General features: G+C 40.6%; 1 protein-coding gene across 1 annotated transcript in view; it reads right to left on the bottom strand.

The window, feature by feature from the left end:
- The window catches only part of St3gal3 (ST3 beta-galactoside alpha-2,3-sialyltransferase 3), a 190,717-nt gene that overhangs the window by 162,689 nt on the left and 7,085 nt on the right, over window positions 1–20,943 (bottom strand). The window contains 2 exon segments of the mRNA XM_053743415.1: window positions 1,090–1,234; window positions 3,137–3,267. Coding sequence (XP_053599390.1) covers window positions 1,090–1,204 — 115 coding nt within the window. The 5' untranslated portion in view covers window positions 1,205–1,234; window positions 3,137–3,267.

Raw genomic sequence — 20,943 nt, forward strand, 5'->3', positions numbered from 1 at the left:
ACACAACATTATATTTTAAAACTCGGCTTGAAGTTACCTCAGTGTAGGTCATGTGAGAACTAAACGAACTACATGGGAAACATTTCCATACAGGGCCTCAGAGCAATAGCAGGCCAGCTGTCAGTTGCCACTTCCAATTCATTTTAACCCTGCACCTAGAAACTAACTCTACTCTCCAGTGAGTTGTATACTGATATCCAGTAGATGTTTGTAAAAATAAAACTACTTTAGAGAAGATAAGTCCCTAGGATCAAAATAGGCCACCCTATAATTACTGAACCAACCTCAGATCAGACAAAATAGCCAAAAGGAAACCACTTTATGGTTACTATGTGATACTTCAAGCTACAGACAAGAACAGAACGTGCAAAGGTTAAGTGCAGATTAATGTCAGTCCTTCAATTGCAAGCCTGTAACAAGGGGACACTGGGTGACACAGGGGACATCAGGTGAAGAGAAATCAAACCAGAGAGCATTGGGCTATGTAGAAAACACTGAATAACACATGAGACCAAATGCACAAATGGAAGAAAGGGAGGGAGTTACTGAATAAGGAAGAGAAGCCAATATTCCAGGTACGAGCAAGTTTAATACCAAAGGACTAAAAATAGTGAAGAGGCAGAGCTTCTTTAGGGAAAATGAAACAAAGATAACATCAAATTGAAAAGTCAAGGAAAAAGTAAAGATGATGTTTTGCGGGCAAAAGAAAACCAACTTCAATACCAAACCCTAAGGCAATAAATAGGGAATAAGGGTAGTAATACACTATAGTAATTAAAAAGAACACAAGCCTTCAGAAGTAGAAGTACGGGCATAGTGTGGGTTTTTAATCAAAGAACAGCACATTCTCACACAGTTCTAAGAGGAACCGAGACTAGACATGGCATGCAGTTTAAAAAAATAAATAAATAAAAGTTCTCAGCTTATAGCAACTAAAACGGTTGGTAATTTCTAAGCCTAAATCCCAGAAATGTTCAGTTTACTCTCACTGCCCGTCTCTGAAGAATATGAGAGCACTGCAGCCGTGTGAGAAGCCGTAACTGACCTGCTCCAGGCTTTTCCCGGGAGGGTCAGAGTGACTATACTTACTAGAGTCTTCCCATTGGAGTAAGTGTAGCTTCCACGCAGAATAGTACAAAAATCCCAGGACCAGAAAGAGGCAGAGGGCTAGCAGCAGATTGCGCACAAAGACCAAGAGTCCCATCTTCGCATGATTTACAATTTCCTATATGACCTAAAAAATAATTTTTTTAAAAAGTTAGGTCTTAAGAGATAAAGCAATCATCATACTGATTATGTTCTCCCTTAAAGATCAGGAACAACCTTGGCATTCATAACATGGCATCTCCCAACATGCTCATCCCCACCTCAAGGAACAGACTCAGCAGCCCTCAGCACCCAGGCCAGAAATCGGCAGTCATGCTTGAACCCTCATCCAGTCCCAGCACCAATCGATGCCCACATTCTGCGATTCTAACCTCTCAATTACATCTCCCATCATGTGCCCTTCCCACTGTCACCCCCCGAGTTCCTGTCACCACTGTGTGGCTCCCCAGCCTCAAAACCTACACTCTCCAAATCCATCATACACGCAGCACACACAGTGTCTTTTAATAACAAAACAAAGGGGTTGTTGCTTCCCTGCTCAAGTCCCTTTCTATTAGTTTTTTACTACTCCTGAAAACAAGGTACTGCAAACTTAACAGTTTAAAACAACACAAACTTTTTATCTCAGAATTCTGAAGGTCAAAGTCCAGGCTCAGCAGGGTCCTTTTGTTTAGAATCTCACAAGACCAAAATCAGTGTCAGAGGGGCTGCTTTCCTTTCTGGAAGAGAATCTACTTTTTTTTTTTTCCATATTTTTTATCGGTGCATTATAAGTGTACCCAATGGTGGGGTTTGTTGTTACATGTTCATACGCAAACACAATAAACAATATAATTTAACCAGTATCATTCCTCAGTATTTTCTCTTTCCATCCTTTTCTCCTTCCCCTCCTCTCTCCCCCTGATCCCTTTACTCTACTGTTCTCTCTTGGAAATTCATGAGACACCTCCCACATCTTTCTTTTTCCTTTTTACTTCCCACATATGAGAGAAAACATAGAACTTTTGATCTTCTGAATTTGGCTTATTTCCCTTAACAAATCCCATCTATTTTCCTGCAAATGACATAATTTCATTTTTCTTTATGGCTGAATAAAACCCCATTGTACATACATACCACATTTTCTTTCCATTCCTCTGTTGATGGACACCCAGGCTGGTCCTGTAGTTTGGCTATTGTGAGCCGTGCTACCATAAACCTGGATATGCATGTATGAGACAAAATCTCCTTCTAAGCCCATCCAGCTACTGGTTAAATACAGTCATTGCAGTGAGCTATTGGGCCAGTTTCCTGCTAGTCATCGGACAGGAGCCAATCTCTGCTCTTATTGTCCTCCAACTTCCCATGTGGTCCTACTTCAGCCAAGGTGGGCTAAGTTGTACACGCGGTAAATCTCTCCAATTTTCCCTTCTATACAATCTCTGCTTTTATCTTACTTTCTTTGCTTTTCCGGTCTCCTGTGATTATAGTGGGCCCACCTGAATAACTGAGAATATTCTTTACTTAGAGCCATACCCTTCATAACATCTGGAAAATACCTTTTGCCATGTCAGCTGATACTATTACAGGTTCCAGAGATGAGAGTGTGGACATCTTCAGTTTCTCTGAAAGTAATTGCTTAGTAAAGTCAAGCAGTATCTGACTGAGCCCTGACTTATTCCCCATCCATCCCCTGCTCCTCAACCTCACCTATGCCCACATGTCACTGTTTCACTAAGCCCTACCTTGTTGTTTCTGTCCTCGAGGTCTGCCTGAAATCGATTCTCCACCCACCCTGCTACTATGCCTGCTCTACATCCTTTGACACTCACCCTACATGTAACATGGGCCAAGACTTCCTTGATCAGACCCTCCACCCACAACCAGATACTCCAGCCACAAAAGACATGAGAAAGATACATATACTCAGAATGAAAAGTGAAAATTTGCATATTATGTAACTGTGCACCTTGAAAAACCAAGAGAATCAACTGAAAACTCATCAGAACTTACAGGATCAATAAAGGAGGTAATTAAAAGGTTAACTTACAAAAATCAACAGCTTCTTAAAAATTACACCAGCAGCAGGTGTGATGGCACATGCCTGTAATTCCAACTATTCAGGAGGTTGAGGCAGGAGGTTCACAAGGTTCAAGGCAGCCTCAGCAACTCAGCAAGACCCTGTTGCAAAATAAAAAAGGGCTGGGGTATAGCTCAGTAGTAGAGTGTCCCTGGGTTCAGTCCCCAATACCGACCCCCCCCCATAAAAAAAAATTACACCAGTAATATCCACTTAGAAAATGTAAACTGAAAAATTCCATTCGTGATGGCAACAGAATCTATAAAATACTTAAAAATAAACCTGGGAAGGGCTGGGGAGATAGCTCAGCTGGTAGAGTGCTTGCCTCGCAAGCACAAGGCCCTGAGTTCGATCCCCAGCACCGCAAAAAAAATAAATAAATAAACCTGGGAAGAAATGGGCAAGACTTTTCACCAAAGGGTACAGAAGATCTGAGTAAGTAAAGAGACATAACAAGTTCTTAAGTGAGAATATTCGATACTGGAAATCTATAAGTTCTCCTGAAATGTCAGTTCTCTATAAGCTTAGTTTAATTCCAGTCAAAATCCATGATTTTTTTTTACACTTAGATCTAAAGATTATCTGAGGAGTTCATACCCAAGAGGAGCCAAGAAAATTTGAAATGAAAAATAATTAAAATGAGCTAAACATATAGGGGGAAGGCCAAGCTCATTTTTGCAACATGTTTCTGATACCAGGTGTGGCAGGGCAGGAGTGGGCCTCCTCTCGACAAGCGAACAAAGCCACAGCAGAGGACGTCTTCCAGCCCCATTTCACTCTGACACTGTCTATCTGGAGATGATACCAGAAATGGAAGTGCTATATCAAGGTATATGAATGCTGTAAATTTCAAAAGATATTTCTAAATTGCTCCCCAGAGTCCACCAATTCACATTCCACACTGTGTTGTTTGAAAGATCCCACAGGTTGAAAGCTCAGGCCCATAAAACTGTCCCCCATCACTTCAGAAACCAACCATACACCCCAAGTTGTTTTACCTGTTCTTCTAACCCACTGGCAGCAAACCTGAGTGTCCCCAAACCATTCCTTAGGTTCAGTTAATTTGCTGAAGTGGCTCAAAAATTCAGGGGAACACCGATTTATGATAAAAAGATATTAAGAAGGATACAGATTAAGAAATACAGAGGGTGAGGTGTGGGAGAAGGGACCAAGAGCTTTCGTGTCTTCTTTGGGCAGGCCACCCCAGGATCCATCACCTGTTTAGCCATCCAGAAGCTCTCCGAACTCTGTCCTTTTGGGTTTTAGGAAGGCTTCAAAATAGAGGTGATTGATTGCACCACTGGCCACCGAGGACCAACTTAGCCTTCAGGAAAGGGTGGAAGCAGGGCTGAAAGTCCCAGCTCTCTTAATGCTGCCTTGGTCTTTCTGGGGACCAGCCCCTATCTGGCAGCTAAGTAGGGTCTGCCAGCCATCAGCCAACTCATTGGCATACAAAAAGGGGTCACTGTGGAGATTCCACAGAGTTTAGGAGTTGTACACCAGAAAATGGGGATAAAGACCAAATGTATATTTCATAATATCACAGTAAGAATTTGCCTTCCCAGATATCAAAACCAACTCAAGGCTGAAATTACTAAGACAGTCAGGTACTGGCATAGGAAAAAACAAAGATAAGGGAACAGAAGAGTCTAGAAAGGAGCTCTCTCAGACACACACATATATCTACATATATGAATTTATTCTATATAGGGGAAAGGCCCAACAGGCTACATAGGTCAGTGTTAGCACAGTGACCTCCAGGGAATGGGATGGGAATGTGAGAAGCAGATCTCTGGGAGACTCTCCTTTTCCCTTTATACACTCCTGAACTAAATTTGTTATAATCCACAAGTATTACCTCCATAATTTTTTTAATATCAAACAACACAGTGTGGAAATGTGAACTAGTGGACTCTGGGGAGCCACTTAGAAATATCTACTGAAATTCACAGCATGTACCTTGACACGGCACTTCTATTTCTGTGACTTCTCCCTCAAGGAACACTGCAACGAATAGCATAAAGGACACAAAGGGAATGTGCATTAGCAATGCTGATTATACCGGCAAATAACAAACAGTTCAAATGCCACCAACAGGGACCCAACAAATAAATTATGATCAGTCTCCACCATGGTTTCAGTGGGAAGCTTGATGGGAAAAAGTGCACACAAAAGAATAAACTGAAGGAAGTCTCATGACAGGATGTTTTAGAGCTGCGTGAGTAGGGTCTAAAGGAAACAGCAAGGAATGAGAAAGGATCCAGAGACCAGCAAGGGCAGGAAGCTAGATACACCCTTCAGCCTGAAAGGGCCAGAGGATGGTGGCTCAGCTAGGGCTTGGTGGGGAAAGAGGCCACCCGGTGGGAGCAGAGGCCACAGAGGAGCAGGATGCTACCAGCGCTAGGAGCAGCAGGGTTAGGGCAGCAGGGGGTGATAAAACATACTCCAACCTCTCCTACCACTCTCCTCTGTCTCCTGCTGGTGCCTTGTATCAACTGATCCCAAATAAAAACCAAAGGACAAGGGAACCCAGATGATGCAGTTCAGAAGTCAGTCACCAGCACAGAGAGGAAAGAAGTTGATAACAGATATGAAAGGCAGAAGAAATGAATATGAGGTACCAGTCAGAAAGAATGGGCACATCTACAAGTACCGCATAGGAAAATGCCTAGAATATACTGCTGAGTGAAAAAGCAATCACGCTGTAGAATAATATGCACATACACGGTCTCATACTGACAACAACAAACAAGGACAACACTAACATTAAGTGGGGAGCGCTGTGTGGCAGGGGAGGCTGAGGCAGGAGGATCATAAGTTCAAGGTTAGCCTCAGCAATTCAGCTAGACTCTCAGCAACTTAGCAAGGCCCTGTCACAAAATAAAAAAATAAAAAGGGCTGAGGATGGAGCTCAGCAGCTGAGTGTTCCTGGATTTTATCTCCTGTTTAAAAAAAAAAATTATGGATTAAGTACACACCTAAAAGAATATGCACCAAAGTACTGACAATAATTACCTCTGGAAAATGGGTCTGGACAGGGTGTTTTTTTCTTTTACAACCTATTCATATGTTTATTTTTAATTTTTGTATTTATAAAGTAAATGTACAGTTTTCAAAGTGAAATAGAAATCAGAGACTTGCATTTCCAGCAGCAGAAAAGTCTATGTATCTTGTCTAACATTCCCCAAAAACAACTAAAAAGTTAAGGTATAATCAGCCTGCTACAAAATCCAGTGGTTCTTGGAAAGCTTTTTCTTTCCTTCTAGAAGGGAGCTGACGTGGCTGGTACCACGTTCTCTCTTGAACGCAGATGTGAAATCTGAATTGGCACGGCCAGGCAGTGACCACAACCCAAGGCGCTGGAGACGCGTGACACTGAGTCAACAGATTCACCCACTCATTCAGCAAATGTGACAGTGAGGACGCTGAACCAATCACCTATTCTATTTCAATCTTTTCCATTAAGAAAAACGAGCTTCAAATGAAGACAGCAGGAAAAAAAAAAAAAAAAAAAACAAAAAACCCAGAAGAAGAAACAGATTTCCGAAAGCAGATGAAATACAAAGGAGCAAATAAGAGCTTAGAAGAAGCCAAGACCTCCAGGACAAGAGCATCCCAGGATCCTCAGAGAAATGTCATTTCAAATTCACTGCCAGGACAAAAGTCTGACAATACACTCCAGGGGTGGGACTGCAGAGAGTGGGGAGACAGGCATTTGTATGCACTTGCTGGTGGTGGGAGGGATTTGGTAATAACTAACAAAATTACATATGCATAAAATTTTACTCTTTCAGCCAGTAATCTTCCTTGTAAGAAATTATCCCAAAGATATACTGACAAAAATACCAAAAGTCTTATGCACATAGCAATTTACTGCAATGCTATTTGAAACATAATAGGACTGAAAGTCCTCCAAATGTCCTTCATCAAGGTTGAATAAACAATGATATATCCACCAAAATGGAATATCATGCAGCCATAAAAAAGGAATGTGCTCCCTTCCTTTCTGGATAATTTAACCTAAAAACCATTAGACATTAGGAACTAAGCAAGGTAGGCACACATGCTTGGGGTGAAGGTGCAGGAAGGGGCATCAGTTTGTGTGAGGATCAAGGGGAGGGTCAACAGGCAATTTGGGATTGACCACATAAGAAATATATTGACATGCAGGAAGATTTCTCAATAATGGAGACAGAAGTTACAAACACTGAAAGGGAAAAAGTGAAATTAATCTTTTGATTTGTACTAGCACTGGAGGTATCAGTGTTAAAGTCATGGTTTCCAATATATAAAGATAAAAAAAATATAGACAGAGGTAGTATGTGTGCACATTTGTGTATATACGCATATATCCCCTAATTCATCCACATAAGAGACCTAAAAGCAGTCACATTCCAATAGCAACAAGTACATCCAAGACCTAGATGTGTGTGTGTGTGTGTGTGTGTGAACCAGGTCTTGTGCATGCTAGTCAAGCACCATACCACTGAGTTACATCCCCAGCCCTAGGTATTGGTGTTTTGTTTTTTGGGGGGTTGTTTGTTTTTGTACTAGGGACTAAACTCAGGGTGCTTTACCACTGAGTTACATCCCCAGCCCTTTGTATTTTTTGAGACAGAGTCTCGCTAAGTTGCTGAGGGCCTCAACTAAGTTGCTGAGGCTAGCTTTGAACTTGCAACCTCCCCCGTCAGCCTCCCAAGTCAGTGTGTCTGCCACCACACCCAGCTACATGTTGGTTTTTAAATACCATTCTCCATGAATAGGAAACAGGGACCGTTGGCAGAATGGCTGATTCTGAGACAGAAAAGGCACAAGATAAAACTGGACCATCTTTTTTCTTAAATATGTTTTTAGATGCTGATGGACCTTTATTTTATTTATTTATATGTGGTGCCAAGAATTGAACCCAGTGCCTCACACATACTAGGCAAGTGCTCTACCACTAAGCCACAACCACAGCCCAAACTGGACCATCTTGATGTGCCTAAAAGTAGGAAAATGTTGAGAGTAAAGATATGTCCAAAGAAAAAAGAAACCAGTTTGAGAGACTCCTACCGGCCAGATGTAGAGCAATTTAGCATCAAAGTAAAGACAGATAATAATACTGTTACCCATTAAACAAGAACCTAATAAAGCTCTAAGGAGAGGATAAAGTTCTGCAGAGTAGAATGCCAACTGATGAATATAGAAGGAATAATGTAATTACAAAAATCACCATTTAGCAACCACTACAGTAATAATTCAGCTAAGAAACATCAAAGGATGCTAAAAATAATGGGAAAAATTTTATGAAAAAGGGTATGTTATATAGTTTTTAAGTATCTCTTCAGAAAACACTTACTAATTACACAAGGGAAAAGAGTAACTTTACAATGCACAATCGTATAGACACCACCACAGACTAGCGAAAGGATGTGTGGGAATTCCTTATACTATTTCTCATTATCTCAAAATGAAAAGTTAAAAAAAAATTTTAACTAAGTGTTCCAAAAACTATTCAAATAAACATCCAAATAAGACTTTATGCAGCCACTTAAAATGTTGTTTATGAAAAATTTTAATGATCTGGGGAAACATGATCTATTATTGAATGAAAAAAATGGACCAAGTATCATACTCAACATGAAGACAGAAAAAGACTAGAATAGCCAAGTGCGATGGCGCACAGCTGTAATCCCAACAGCTCAGGAGGCTGAGGCAGGAGGATCCTCAGCAACTTAACAAGGCCCTGTCTCAAAATAAAAAATAAAAAGGGCTGGGGATGTGGCTCAGTATTTAAGCACCCCTGGTTCAAACCCCAGTACAAAAAAAAAGACTAGAAAAAATAAAAACACTAATGGTCGATGATGGCACAGCATTCTGGCCAAAGAAGAACGCTTGGCCTCCTTGCGCAGTCAGCAGAAGGCACACAGGCAAACAGCTGCAGATGCTCATGGTAAAACCCCTCGAGAACGTAGTCGCATCTCGCCTCAGAGAAGGGAATCTCTGGTCCAAAGCTAATGTAATTAACACAACTGACAGGCACTGGGAAAGCACTGAAGGTACTAAATCAAGAAAATTCACACCCTGCCCTAGAGAAAGGAGGCGGACTTCTGTCCTTCCCCTTCATTCCTCAGCTCACCATGACCTGATCTGCTTTCAAAACATTATTCCAGCCTAAGCGTCTTCAGGAAGTTTCCAATATTATAGCCCTAGACTATGGCTGTTTGTGCTCCCAAGTATCCCTGGTTTACCTCTAACACAGCATTTAGAAAAAATCTTGTCTCTGCCTCTGCAAAGAATGAGCATACAATTTAAAAGCAGAACCAGAATTTAGGTCTGTGAATAGCCAGCATTTAGTAATACATAGTGCCTCCTACATAGTAACACTTAGTTTGTTTAAAGGTAAAATTAATATATTTCTAATTAGATGCCCCAATTCTAGGCACAATATAATTTGTACACATTCCAAAAATTAATAAATACTAGAGTTAGAATTTGTGCATATATGTAATACACAGCAACTTTTAAATGTAGAGGCCTTCGGGCACTGTCTTAGACTCTTACATTCTGATTCTGCAGGTATCTTTTTAAAAAAATATTTTTATTAGTTATAGATGGACACAATGCCTTTTTTTTTTTTAATGTGGTGCTAAGAATTGAAACCAGTGCCTCACACATGCTAGGCAAGCACTCTACCACTGAGCCATAATCCCAGCCCCTGGATCCTTTTAAAAAAATTTTTTTTTGTAGATGGACACAATACCTTTATTTATTTATTTTTATGTGGTGCTGAGGATTGAACCCAGTGCCTCTCACGTGCTACATAAGCACCTTACCACTGAGCTACAACTCCAGCCCTCTGCAGGTATCTTAAAAGCGATGTCATCCACCTCCCTGATTTCACTTACCGTCAATGATGACTACCCCAAATTCCACATGTTCAGCCTACAGATCCCCACTGAGTCCCACATCCATTTACTAACTTCCCATTCTAATGGATTATCCAGATGTTTCCCAGGTGTCTCTGACTTCCCCAGTCAACCTCTTTCTCTGGTTTTTACTCTCTCAAGCAAAGACAATACTTTCAAAGGTGCCTGTCAGAAGCCTGGACATGATCCTTGACACTACCCTCCTCTTCACTCTCACTTTCCACATGCAATCAATCAAGCCCTTTCAATTTCCCTCTTAATTGTACCCTGAAGTTCTCCATCCCTGCTCTTTGCTGTACCATCCTATTTCAATTCCCTATAATCTTCTGCTTGAATCCCAATAACAACCTCCTAAAGATGCCTGCCATGTTCATTTCCACCCTCTGCAATTCACTCACACACAACTAGAGTGACATGATTCACTCCAGGGTTAAACTTCAAAAACGTCCCAATACTCTTAGAGAACAGTGGCAAACCCCTACACCAGGCCTGCGTGCTGAGGCCCTCCCACCTCTCTTACCACCTGGCCTTCGTGAGTTTGGAGCAGTGAACTTCTCTCAGGGGTTGGGGCTTACCCTGCTCTCCAACCCTTGCTCAGGCTGAAGCCCTCTCGGCCAGCCCACTTCCTCTACCCAGTTTCTACTCATCTAAGTCTCAATTCAAAGCTTAACTCATTCCACAGAAAGTATACCTGTCTCCATGCTATTTTAGGGCTTCTGTCAGTTACTCCCACAGCACCTCCAAACCCCTGTCCCATTTCACGGCACACTTATAATTTTGTAAGTATTCACGACAGTTTAACATTTATACTGTGGCTCGTCCGGACAGGAAACATGTCTGTTTTGTTTACCACGGTACCCATGGTAGCTCCTCAAAAACTGGTCACTAATGGGTGATTCAGCCAATTACGATACGCTTTAAAAGAGGCACATATGCTAGAGAAAGCTAGATTATCTTAAATAGCCACAAAAAGAAAACTGTATAAAAATCTGACTCACTGAAACATGCACCAAACTCTTGCCATTCTTAATTGCCATCTACCATATGGTTGTTTTCTGAACTACACCTGGCAACAACTTTTAGGTTACCTTGAAATACCAGAGTTTTATTGATCCTCAAATGTCAGTTATAATGGCTATAAACTCAATTATGATAAAATCACGCAGAGCAAAAAAACCACAAAGGGAGCTGGTAGTATAGCTCAGTGGCAGAGCATGCACTGAGCATGTGGGAGGCTCTGGGTTTAATCTCCAGTACTGCAAAAAAAAAAAAAAAAAGCCAAATTCACAAAGTACTTCCAGAGCATGTCTCCTGTGAATATTTTTGAGCAAAGTTAATTAGAAATTATTGCATACTATTTATTATGCAGCTTCCCAAACAAGATACTGAAATGTTGTCAATTTTTCAAAAATGTTTCTGCTGAATGCACCCTTACTAGTTAGACTTTATGTATGACCAAGCAGACGTAAGCAGTTAATTAACATGAAATCTATGAAATCATTTGACTCAGAAGAATTGTGCACTTCTAATTACAAGTCAATGTGAAGAATAAAAAATTAATATTGCTAATATTTATACAGCACTTACTATAGACTGGACATAGTTCTAAAAAGTTTTAAGTGATTCAACTCATTAAGCCTTCTTTCTTATCAATCTTACAAAGTTATTATTCCCATTTTATAGTGAAGAAATAGACAAAAAGAAGTTAAAATACCTGATCATAGTGTTAGCAAGTGGCAGAGCCAGGATTCAAATTCAAATGATTTGGCTTCAGTCATATACTATATTACCTTTCTCTATGACAGTGCTCAGGGTGTAGTTCAGTGGAAGAGTACATGCTTAGCATGCATGAGGTCCTGGGTTCAATCCCTAGCACCACCATGACAACAATAAAAGGTATATCAGTCTGAGCATGTGGCTCAGTGGTAGAGCACTTGCCTAACACTATGTGCAAGGCCCGGGGTTCAATCCCCAATACAAAAAAAAAAACAGTTATAACAAAATAATAAGACAAATATAGTAGCACACTCTTGTAATCCCTGGAACTTGGGAGGCTGAGGCAGGAGGCTCACAAGGTTGAGGCCAGCCTCAGGAACTTAACCAGACCCTATCAAAATAAAAAATAAAAAGGGCTGGGGATGTAGCTCAGTGGTAAAGTGTCCCTGGGTTCAATCCTGGTGTGTGTGTGTGTCAGGGGAAGAATTACAATAAAAGCAGAAGAAAGGTAAAAGAAGGGTAGGGGAGAGGAAGCAGGGAAGATAAAGACTACACACACACAAATGTTTATCACAGAACAGATAAAGATCATTGACAGGGATTGCAGGTGTGATTCATTAGCAGAGTGCTTCCCTGGCATGCACGAGGCTCTGGGTTTGATCCCCAGCATTGCAAGAAAAAAACAAAATAAAATAAAACAAAATAATTGACAAAGATTCTTCTAGTCCCAATCCTACCCCACAAATGGCTTGGTTTTAAAAGAAGAACTAGTGGCAGAGACTAAAGGAAGATCTCCAAGGAAAAATAGTAAAACAACAAAAATATTAAAATAAAATAAAATTTAGTACCCAGGCACCGTGAGCAAAGAAAAATAACACCATCACAAAAGATGAAAGTCTCAAAGGAAGAGAACAAAGTGAACACTGCTGAAAATTCAATAAGAATCTCGAAGGCCATGACTGATTTAAATAAAAAAAAAAAGAGCAAGGTAAAATGAAAAAGAAAAGTTTAAAAGGATTTCCAGAACAGAATAAAAATAATGGAAGTCACAGGAGATAAAGAATAAGCATAACTGGTAGCTGAAAGAGAAAGTCAAGCAAATGGAACAGGAAAATTGATCATTAGAAAGAGCTGGGCTTAGGGCAAACTGGCCCAAAGATAAGTTCCCTTGCTTCTCTAAATCACAATAGCAAAGGTGCAAGAATAATCCAGATTCTTCTGTCTGTCCTACTCACTTTTCTCTATCCTCCTGGCTTTCCACTCTCTCTAGCGTGCCCCTTTCTTTTCCTTTCTATTTTCTTCTCATTTTCTCTCTTACCCTGCAGGGAGACACTCTGTTTGCTTAATAAATTCCCTTATGTGATTTCCCGTGTCCGGCGTGGTTTCGTGGGATTTCCTTACATCTGGTGCCGTGACTTGGGATGGGTCCTTCCACTGTCGTGAGTGGAACCCCATCTAAGCCCCAATGCCCACCAGACACGGTTCCACCTTCCATTCTGCCCGGTCGCTCTGCTCTGCATTTATCACCGGACTTCAGAAGCACCCATCCCCAGATGCCTTTACAACATGCTCTTCCCAACCGGACTTCTACCATGAACCCCTCAATTGACCCGATTTCTAAAAAGGAAACTCCAACTGCTTGCCCCACACTGCCCGTTTCCAGCTCGAAGAAGCCAGATGGTCATCACCCCTTTTCCCTACAGTAGTGAAGGAGTTCCTAGAATTAGAGGGGTAAATGAAGTCAGAATTGGGGACAGGCAGTTAGTGCAGAAATAGGGGATCAGTCAAATTGAGGAAATGAAGTCCATGAAAATCATCTGCCTTTGTAAGTCTGGAAGGAGAATGGCCTTTTTACATCTCACCTGCAAAACCAACCGTAGTCACTTAGGCAGGAAGAAGAGAGAAGGCTTCAAAAAGAACTGGAGAGCAAAAGATTTTCTTATTAAAAAAGAAATGGGGGAATGTAATGCATAAAGCTGCTCCCCCGCCCATCAGGTACAGCCATTTTGCCCGCCTCCCAACCACTTGTCAATCTGTGAACATCCTAGCTAGCTATTGGTTCATCAGTCAGCTTGCAAGTATCCTTCTCCGATATTGGTCCCCTGTTAGCCCGGAGGAATTCAACTGTTTACTATAGCTTCCCTGCCATCTTTTTCCATTCTTTCTGTCTGTCCTACTCACTTTTCTCTATTCTCCTGGCTTTCCACTCTCTCTAGCGCGCATCCTTTCTTTTCCTTTCTATTTTCCTCTCATTTTCTCTCTTACCCTGCAGGGAGACACTCTATTTGCTTAATAAATTCCCTTATGTGAAAAAAAACAACAACAACAAAAAAAGAATAATCCAAAGATCTCTAAAGGGAATCGAAAAGCTAAGGGTACAAAGGGGTCATCATTAACCACTGTGCCAGTTATAGATTATTGCCTTTCAGCTCCAAATTCACCCTTTCTTGGCTACCATGCAAAAATGAATCTGGCCCTTTAAAAGTTCTTCTTTTGCCAGCTGGCCTAACATCAGACTTTGCTAGCAGAGGGCAGGGAGAAAGACTCTGCAGAAGCGGAAGGGTTGGTTTGCAGGTTCCAGCGGGCTCTGCTTGCTAGGCTCCTGCAGCCCCCTGGCTTTCCCGTATTCGGTAATCAGCAGTCTTCCTGAGCACCTCTTCTCCAGCAGGTTTTGTAGCAGAGTGGCTCTGGTGAGACATCTCCCTTTGACTACCTCCCAGCACCCTAGGAAGCAGATGTCCAGCAAGTTCTGCCAGGCACCATCAGTCACTTCTCTGTCATTCAGTAAGCCACAGCATCAGAGTCTGGATCTTGGCGGGGGCAGAGTGGAAGTGGAGAGCAGGAGTGGAGGAGGGGGCTCTTCATCTGACACTCTATCTTAGCCCTGGGGGAGTGGTTGCCTCTTTTATCTGCTATTTCTAAATTTGTTAGAGCTCTATTTGCTTCTTTTTAACAACTTCACTTGAGATATCCTATATGCCATACAATTCACAGCATACAATTTGATGGCTATTAGAATATTCACAGTTGTACAAATAGCACCACAATCAGTTTAAGAGTACTTTCACTAACTCAGAAAGATAGTCCATATCCCTCAGTTATCACCACCTTGCCAAATCTGTTCTCCTAGCCCAAATCTATTTTCAGTCTCTACAGATTGGCTTATCCTGGATATTTTATGTAAATGAAATTACACAGTATATGGTCTTTGTAGCTGATACAGTGGTGCATGCCTGTAATCCCAGCAACTGAGGAGGCTGAGGCAGGAGGATCACAAGTTCAAGGCCAGTGTCAGTAACTTAGTGAGACTCTGTCTCAAAATTAAAAAATTAAAAAGGGCTGAGGTAAAGCGCTCCTGGGTTAAATCCTCAGTGCTACCAAAAAAAAAAAAAAAAAAAAAAAAAAAAAAAAAAAAATATATATATATATATATATATATATATATATATATATATATATGGGGCAGGTTGTCATTTAGGACTGTTTTTTTTTTTTTTTTTCCCGCTTAGCATACTATTTCTGATGTTCATGCCATGTTGTAGCATGTAACAGTACTTCAATGCTTTTTATTGTCAAATAATATTCCATTGTATGGACATACCATATTTTATTTACCATTCATTAGTTGATAGGAATTTGCATTTTTCCACTTTTTGGTTGAATAAAGCTGCCATGAACATTTATGTAAAAGCTTCCATATGGCCATATTATTACTGGCTTATAGATGTAGGAATGACATACCTGGGTCATATTTGTAACTCTGTGTTTAACTGTTTGAGGAAATGCCAAAACAGCTGCTCCATTTCACATTCCCACTAGCCTTGTGTGAGAGTTCTAATTTCTCCACCCCTGCACCAACACTCTATGTCGTTTTGATTCTAGTGAGTATGATGAAGTGGCATCTCACTGTAGTTTTGATTTGTGTTTCTATGATGGCTAATGGCATCGACCATTTTTCCATGTACTATTCCTTTACTTCTTACTAGTAAATCCCATGTTACTCTAATTCTTTTAGTTAATAGTTTCAATATTAAACTTTGCCTGTTCAAATTGCCAAGTGTTTTCTCTCCCCTGGTTGGGCTCAAACTCCTACAACATGGAAAGTCAGTGACTTTCTAAGTAGAAATTAAATACCTACCAGGGTTTTTAAAATAAGAAACAGAAGGGTAAAGCTATAAAATACTTTGCTATTGGTCAGAAATACCCTTTAGAAGAAGCTGAAAAAAAGCCTGGAAGGGTCAGGTAAGTAAAAATCCAAAAGAATAAAACTTTAAAACTTTATTTTGTTCTTCAGCACTAGGAACGAAACCCAGGGTTTGCCCACACGAGGAAAGCACTTGACCACTGAGCTACGTCCCAGCCCACAGCTGCACTTTCTGCATATGTGAGTTCATCTTTGCTTTTATGAAAAAAATCAATCTTCCTGAATGGGAGCAGTTAAGATTTGGCTTTATTGGTGTACTGAGGACAAGGTTCTAGACATTTTTTTTTTTCCAATTTGGAAAGGTGATTACTATGTGGAAGATTAAAAATGTTGAATGAAATTGGTCTTTAGAAAATTCCACTGCAAGGGCTGGCATTGGTGGCTCAGTGGCAGAGCACTTGCCTATGCATGTGTGAGGCACTGGGTTGGATTCTCAGCACCACATAAAAATAAATAAATAAAATAGCAGTATTATGTCCATCTACAACTGAAAAAAAAAAAAAAAAAGAAAAAAAAAAAGAAAAGAAAAAAGAAAGAAAATTCCCCTGCAGTGTTTGAAAAAATGGCCTTCTTCTGCCCAAGTCAGTTGAAATAAGGGGTGGAGGATGGTGTTGAAGGGGAGCTTGGGAGGTGGCAATATGCCCAGAAAACAGGAGACAATAAATTGTAGCTCAAAAGCATCAATCACTGACATGTAAAGCAATAAGCATGGCTGTGTCCAATAAAATTTGCAGACAGGTTTGCAAGTCTCTGCTCTGTACTATATATGAACACATGTAGTAAATGCATAAAAATAAATGTAGGAATAAACAAACTTTAAATCAAAGCTAGTCAAAGGGGGCTGGGGAGATAGCTCAGTTGGTAGAGTGTTTGCCTCGCAAGCACAAGGCTTCCTGAGTTCAATCCCCAGCACCTCAAAAAAAAAAAAAAAGAGGAGACTTGGGGAGAAAAACACAAGAGCCTTTATAGAAAATGTAATGTTATATTAAAAAAAATTAAAGCATATTAAAATTTACTGATGGGATATCATCATATTGTTCTGTTTTTACATGTGTAAAATAAAATAATCGTTAGAAAATGTAAGATGAACGTTCTTCCCTTCATTGCTATTCTTTCTTGAGACTTTATATGTCTTAGGCTTATTTAGCAGTTCCATAAAGCTTATCTGACCATATCTTTAAAAGGGGACATATATAGACAAACTATGCCCCACTACCACAGAGGAACCAAGTTGGAATTATGCTAGAAGTCACGCTACCTCATGAGTGCAGGCAAGAGCCATTACTACCCACCTTGTAAAGCAGCAGGAACATATAGATGTGGTTCAGACACCACTGGACAGTGGAGATTAACTGAGGTTTAAAAGCTTTAGAGGAGTGTGCCCAAACTAAACTGAGACTGGGAGGCTGGAGCAGTCAGAGGGCAGGAAAGGCCCTAGCCCTGCTAAGTCTAAAATTTATCCACTTGACAAACCATATAAGGGATTAAGTCAAGAAATAATGGAGATCCATATTTTGCAAAGATTGCTCAAGGCAACATTCAGGACAGATAGGAGAGGACTGTGCCAAGAGCAAGATGAGACCATTTTAGTAGCCCAGGCCATCTGCCTCCAAAGAGCAGTGATATCTGCAAGGATGCTCAAAGTGACTCAGCAGAGTATTGAAAGAAATACCAGAGCTCTCATTTTAACCGACCTAATCTTTAACCTCACTGACACTGAACTCACAGTCCCTGCTTCAGAAGTGCATGGCACAGGAGGTGAAAAGAGCAGAAGGTCGCAGCACAGAGGACACCCCTCCAAGCGCTAAAGTGAACGAAATGATGGCGATGCGGTTAAGTTCATAAAAACTGCATTCTTCAAACAGTACCATCACTACACTTGACGAGACGCTGAGAAACCATGAAACCTGGATCACATAGAAGTTCTCCTGTTATGGTCTGGCCCACTTGTTTATACTATTTCTAGAACTTAAAAGAGTGGTTGTACACTTTTCTTTTACTGAAATATTGGTGTTCCCAATTGGCTGACCTTCCTGAGAAGGCAAATGTCTGTCAGCAGCATGAGACCTACCTGATCTCCCAAACATGCACACATCTACCCTTCCAGGACAAGGAGATGTCCTAACAGAGGCTAGAAACTAGGTGCTATTAGAAGAACAATTTTGAGTACATTTTGAAATGGATATTTGTAAATGTTTTCATTTGTATGTTGTTACTAAAAATATAAGTATCACATAAAATTTCTCACGCAGCATCTATATACCAGCAGTTTCAAAGTGTAGTCCAAGTACACTCCAAGGTCCATAAGACCCTTTCAAAGGATCCATGAGTTTAAAGCTATTTTCACAATAATTCTAAGTCATTATTTGCCCATTCGAGCATGCGTGCTCTCCCTACCTCACCCCTCCCTGCTCCTCCCCTCCTTCCCTCTTGCCCCCACTCTTTTTTGGGCATTAAACCCAAGGTAACCACTGAGCTACATACCCTGTCCTTTTTACTTTTTATTTGGAGACAGGATCTTCCTAAGCTACCAAAGAGCTCACTAAGTTTCTGAGGCTGGCTTTGAATTTACAATCCTCCTGCCTCAATCTCCCGAGCTTCTGGGATTACAGGCATGCACCACTGTGTCTGGCATGCTCACTCTCCTAAGAGTTCAGCAGAGTTTTCTAGAGACTAAACAGCACAAGATGTCATGTGACAATATGATTGTTCTCACAGTCAATGCAATACACACCTGTGTAATCTTGTGATTTAAAACTTTCTCAGTATTTAATAATTTTAATGGAAAAAACAAATTCTAATTCATTAACTATTCATTAAATACATTTAATAAATTAAATACGAATAGACAAAACCCATAAAGATGAAAGTTCTACGCGGGTTTCAATAATTTTTAAACTTTAAATAGATTCTGAGGCCAAAAAGTCTGAGACACACTGCTATTTTTAAAACTAAAGAGGGCTGGGGATGTAGCTCAGTGGTGGCATGCTTGCCTAGCATGCATGAGGCCCTGGGTTCAATACCCAGCACTACAAAAAAGTTTTAAAAATTTTAAAAAATAGAAAAGAAAAACCAGTTATTGACAGAATTTTCTAACTTGTTTGATATACTCCAAACAAAATGTTTCAATGGGGTTTGTTGCTGCTGTTTGTTTTGTTTTGCTACACTGGGGAAAGAATCAATACTCTACCACTAAACTCCATTCTCAGTTTTATCTATCTATCTATCTATCTATCTATCTACTTATTTATTTATTTTTGCAGTGCTGGGGATTGAATCCAGGGCCTGTGCTTGACAGGCAAGCACACTTTTTATTTTTTGAGACAGGGTCTTGCTACGTTGCTCAGACTGGCCTCAAACTTACCATCCTCTTGCTTCAATCTCCTGAGTAGGCTGGGATTACAGGCCTGTCCCACTGCATCAGGCTCAATGGATTTTTCAGTTGTATTAAAAACATATAAACATGGTATCTTTCCATTATTTTGCAAGAAAAACTGACACCGGGAAAAAGGAAATGCACTGACATAGAGGCAAATAATGACACGACAAGGCAGTAGATGGCATTTAATCAGAATATCAGAGAGAACTCATGTAAAGCCAGACTGATAAGGGAAGAACCTAAGAGAGAACAAATCTGAATTAAACCCCTAATACCATCTTTAAAAAAAAATCAACAGATAATGCTGTAGGTGAGTTGGGGGTATCCCTCAATGGTAGAACAAGGCTCTGGGTTTGATCCTCAGTAACACACAGACACACACAAAGGGGGTGAGGGGAGGAGTAAAATTTCCAGGGGAGGGCTAGCGATATAGCTCAGTTAGTAGAGTGCTTGCCTTGCAAGAATCAAAGCCCAGCATCGCAAAAAAAAAAAAAATTCCCTGGGGAAGTAGTCAGGAAGGACAGGTCAAGGAAAGGATGCATACTTTAGCAGATCAAGGTAAATCAATGGCAATAAAATGTGTGCACATACACTTGCATCACTTCCAAATGAGGGGTGGAAACAGATGAATAGCCACATATAATCTGTTGGCATTTAAACAGTTTTTTAAAATTTATTCTTTAACACTGTTTTAATTGGTATAATGTTTATATCAATTCTCCCTTCTTGATCTCGAAATACCCTTATGCCTAACACTCCAAGACCAATATCATCAATCATTTAAAATGCAAAAATAAAATCACAAAGTTGACATTTCAGGAGATGGGATTTAAAATTAATGTTCACCTACCAACTTACCATGGGCCAGGTGATATACTAAACATTAGGAATATAAAAACTATTATTTTATTGTAAGAGATTCTTTATGTAGCTAACACCACAGAGACAGTCTTTTTACATCTATTCCCTTCAATCCTCAGAAGATTCTTGCTAGGAAGGGATTTTTACCCCCATTTTCCAAACCTGAAGACCAAGAAGGCAGAAAAGGTTCTGTAGCTTGCCAAGATCATACAGCAGAAACGAGTGAAGCTGACTGAAATCCTGGTCTGGCGACCTTGTCTATCCCTAGGCAGGACAGACATGCCTCTCAACTTACTGCACCAGCCTGAGTATACCCTCCCTCCAGTCTCACCTCATTCTAATCTCTCCTCATACATAAATATTTCATGGCTCTTGTGTAGCAGGCATGGTACTAAGGTTGCAAACCTCAGAACTTCCCAAGTCCGGGAAACAGGATATTCATTACTCTGCCTCCTCCTCACAGTGAAGGAAAAGCTGATAAGGTTATTTCATACCTTCAAATCCTTCAGTGGCTCCTAATCACCTTCAGGATAAAGGCTTAACTCCAGAACTCACAAAGCCCTTCTCAATCTGATCTTAACTGGCTTTTGCTGCCTCATTTCCCACATACTGACCAAACGTACTCTGCACTCCTGCCACATAGCGTCCTCAGGATGTTGCTACACCTGCTTGTGTCTCCAGGCCCTGGCTCACATTGTTTCCTGTG

The sequence above is a fragment of the Sciurus carolinensis genome, chromosome 1, assembly GCF_902686445.1.
Source record: "Sciurus carolinensis chromosome 1, mSciCar1.2, whole genome shotgun sequence".
NCBI classification, from domain to species: Eukaryota; Metazoa; Chordata; class Mammalia; order Rodentia; family Sciuridae; genus Sciurus; species Sciurus carolinensis.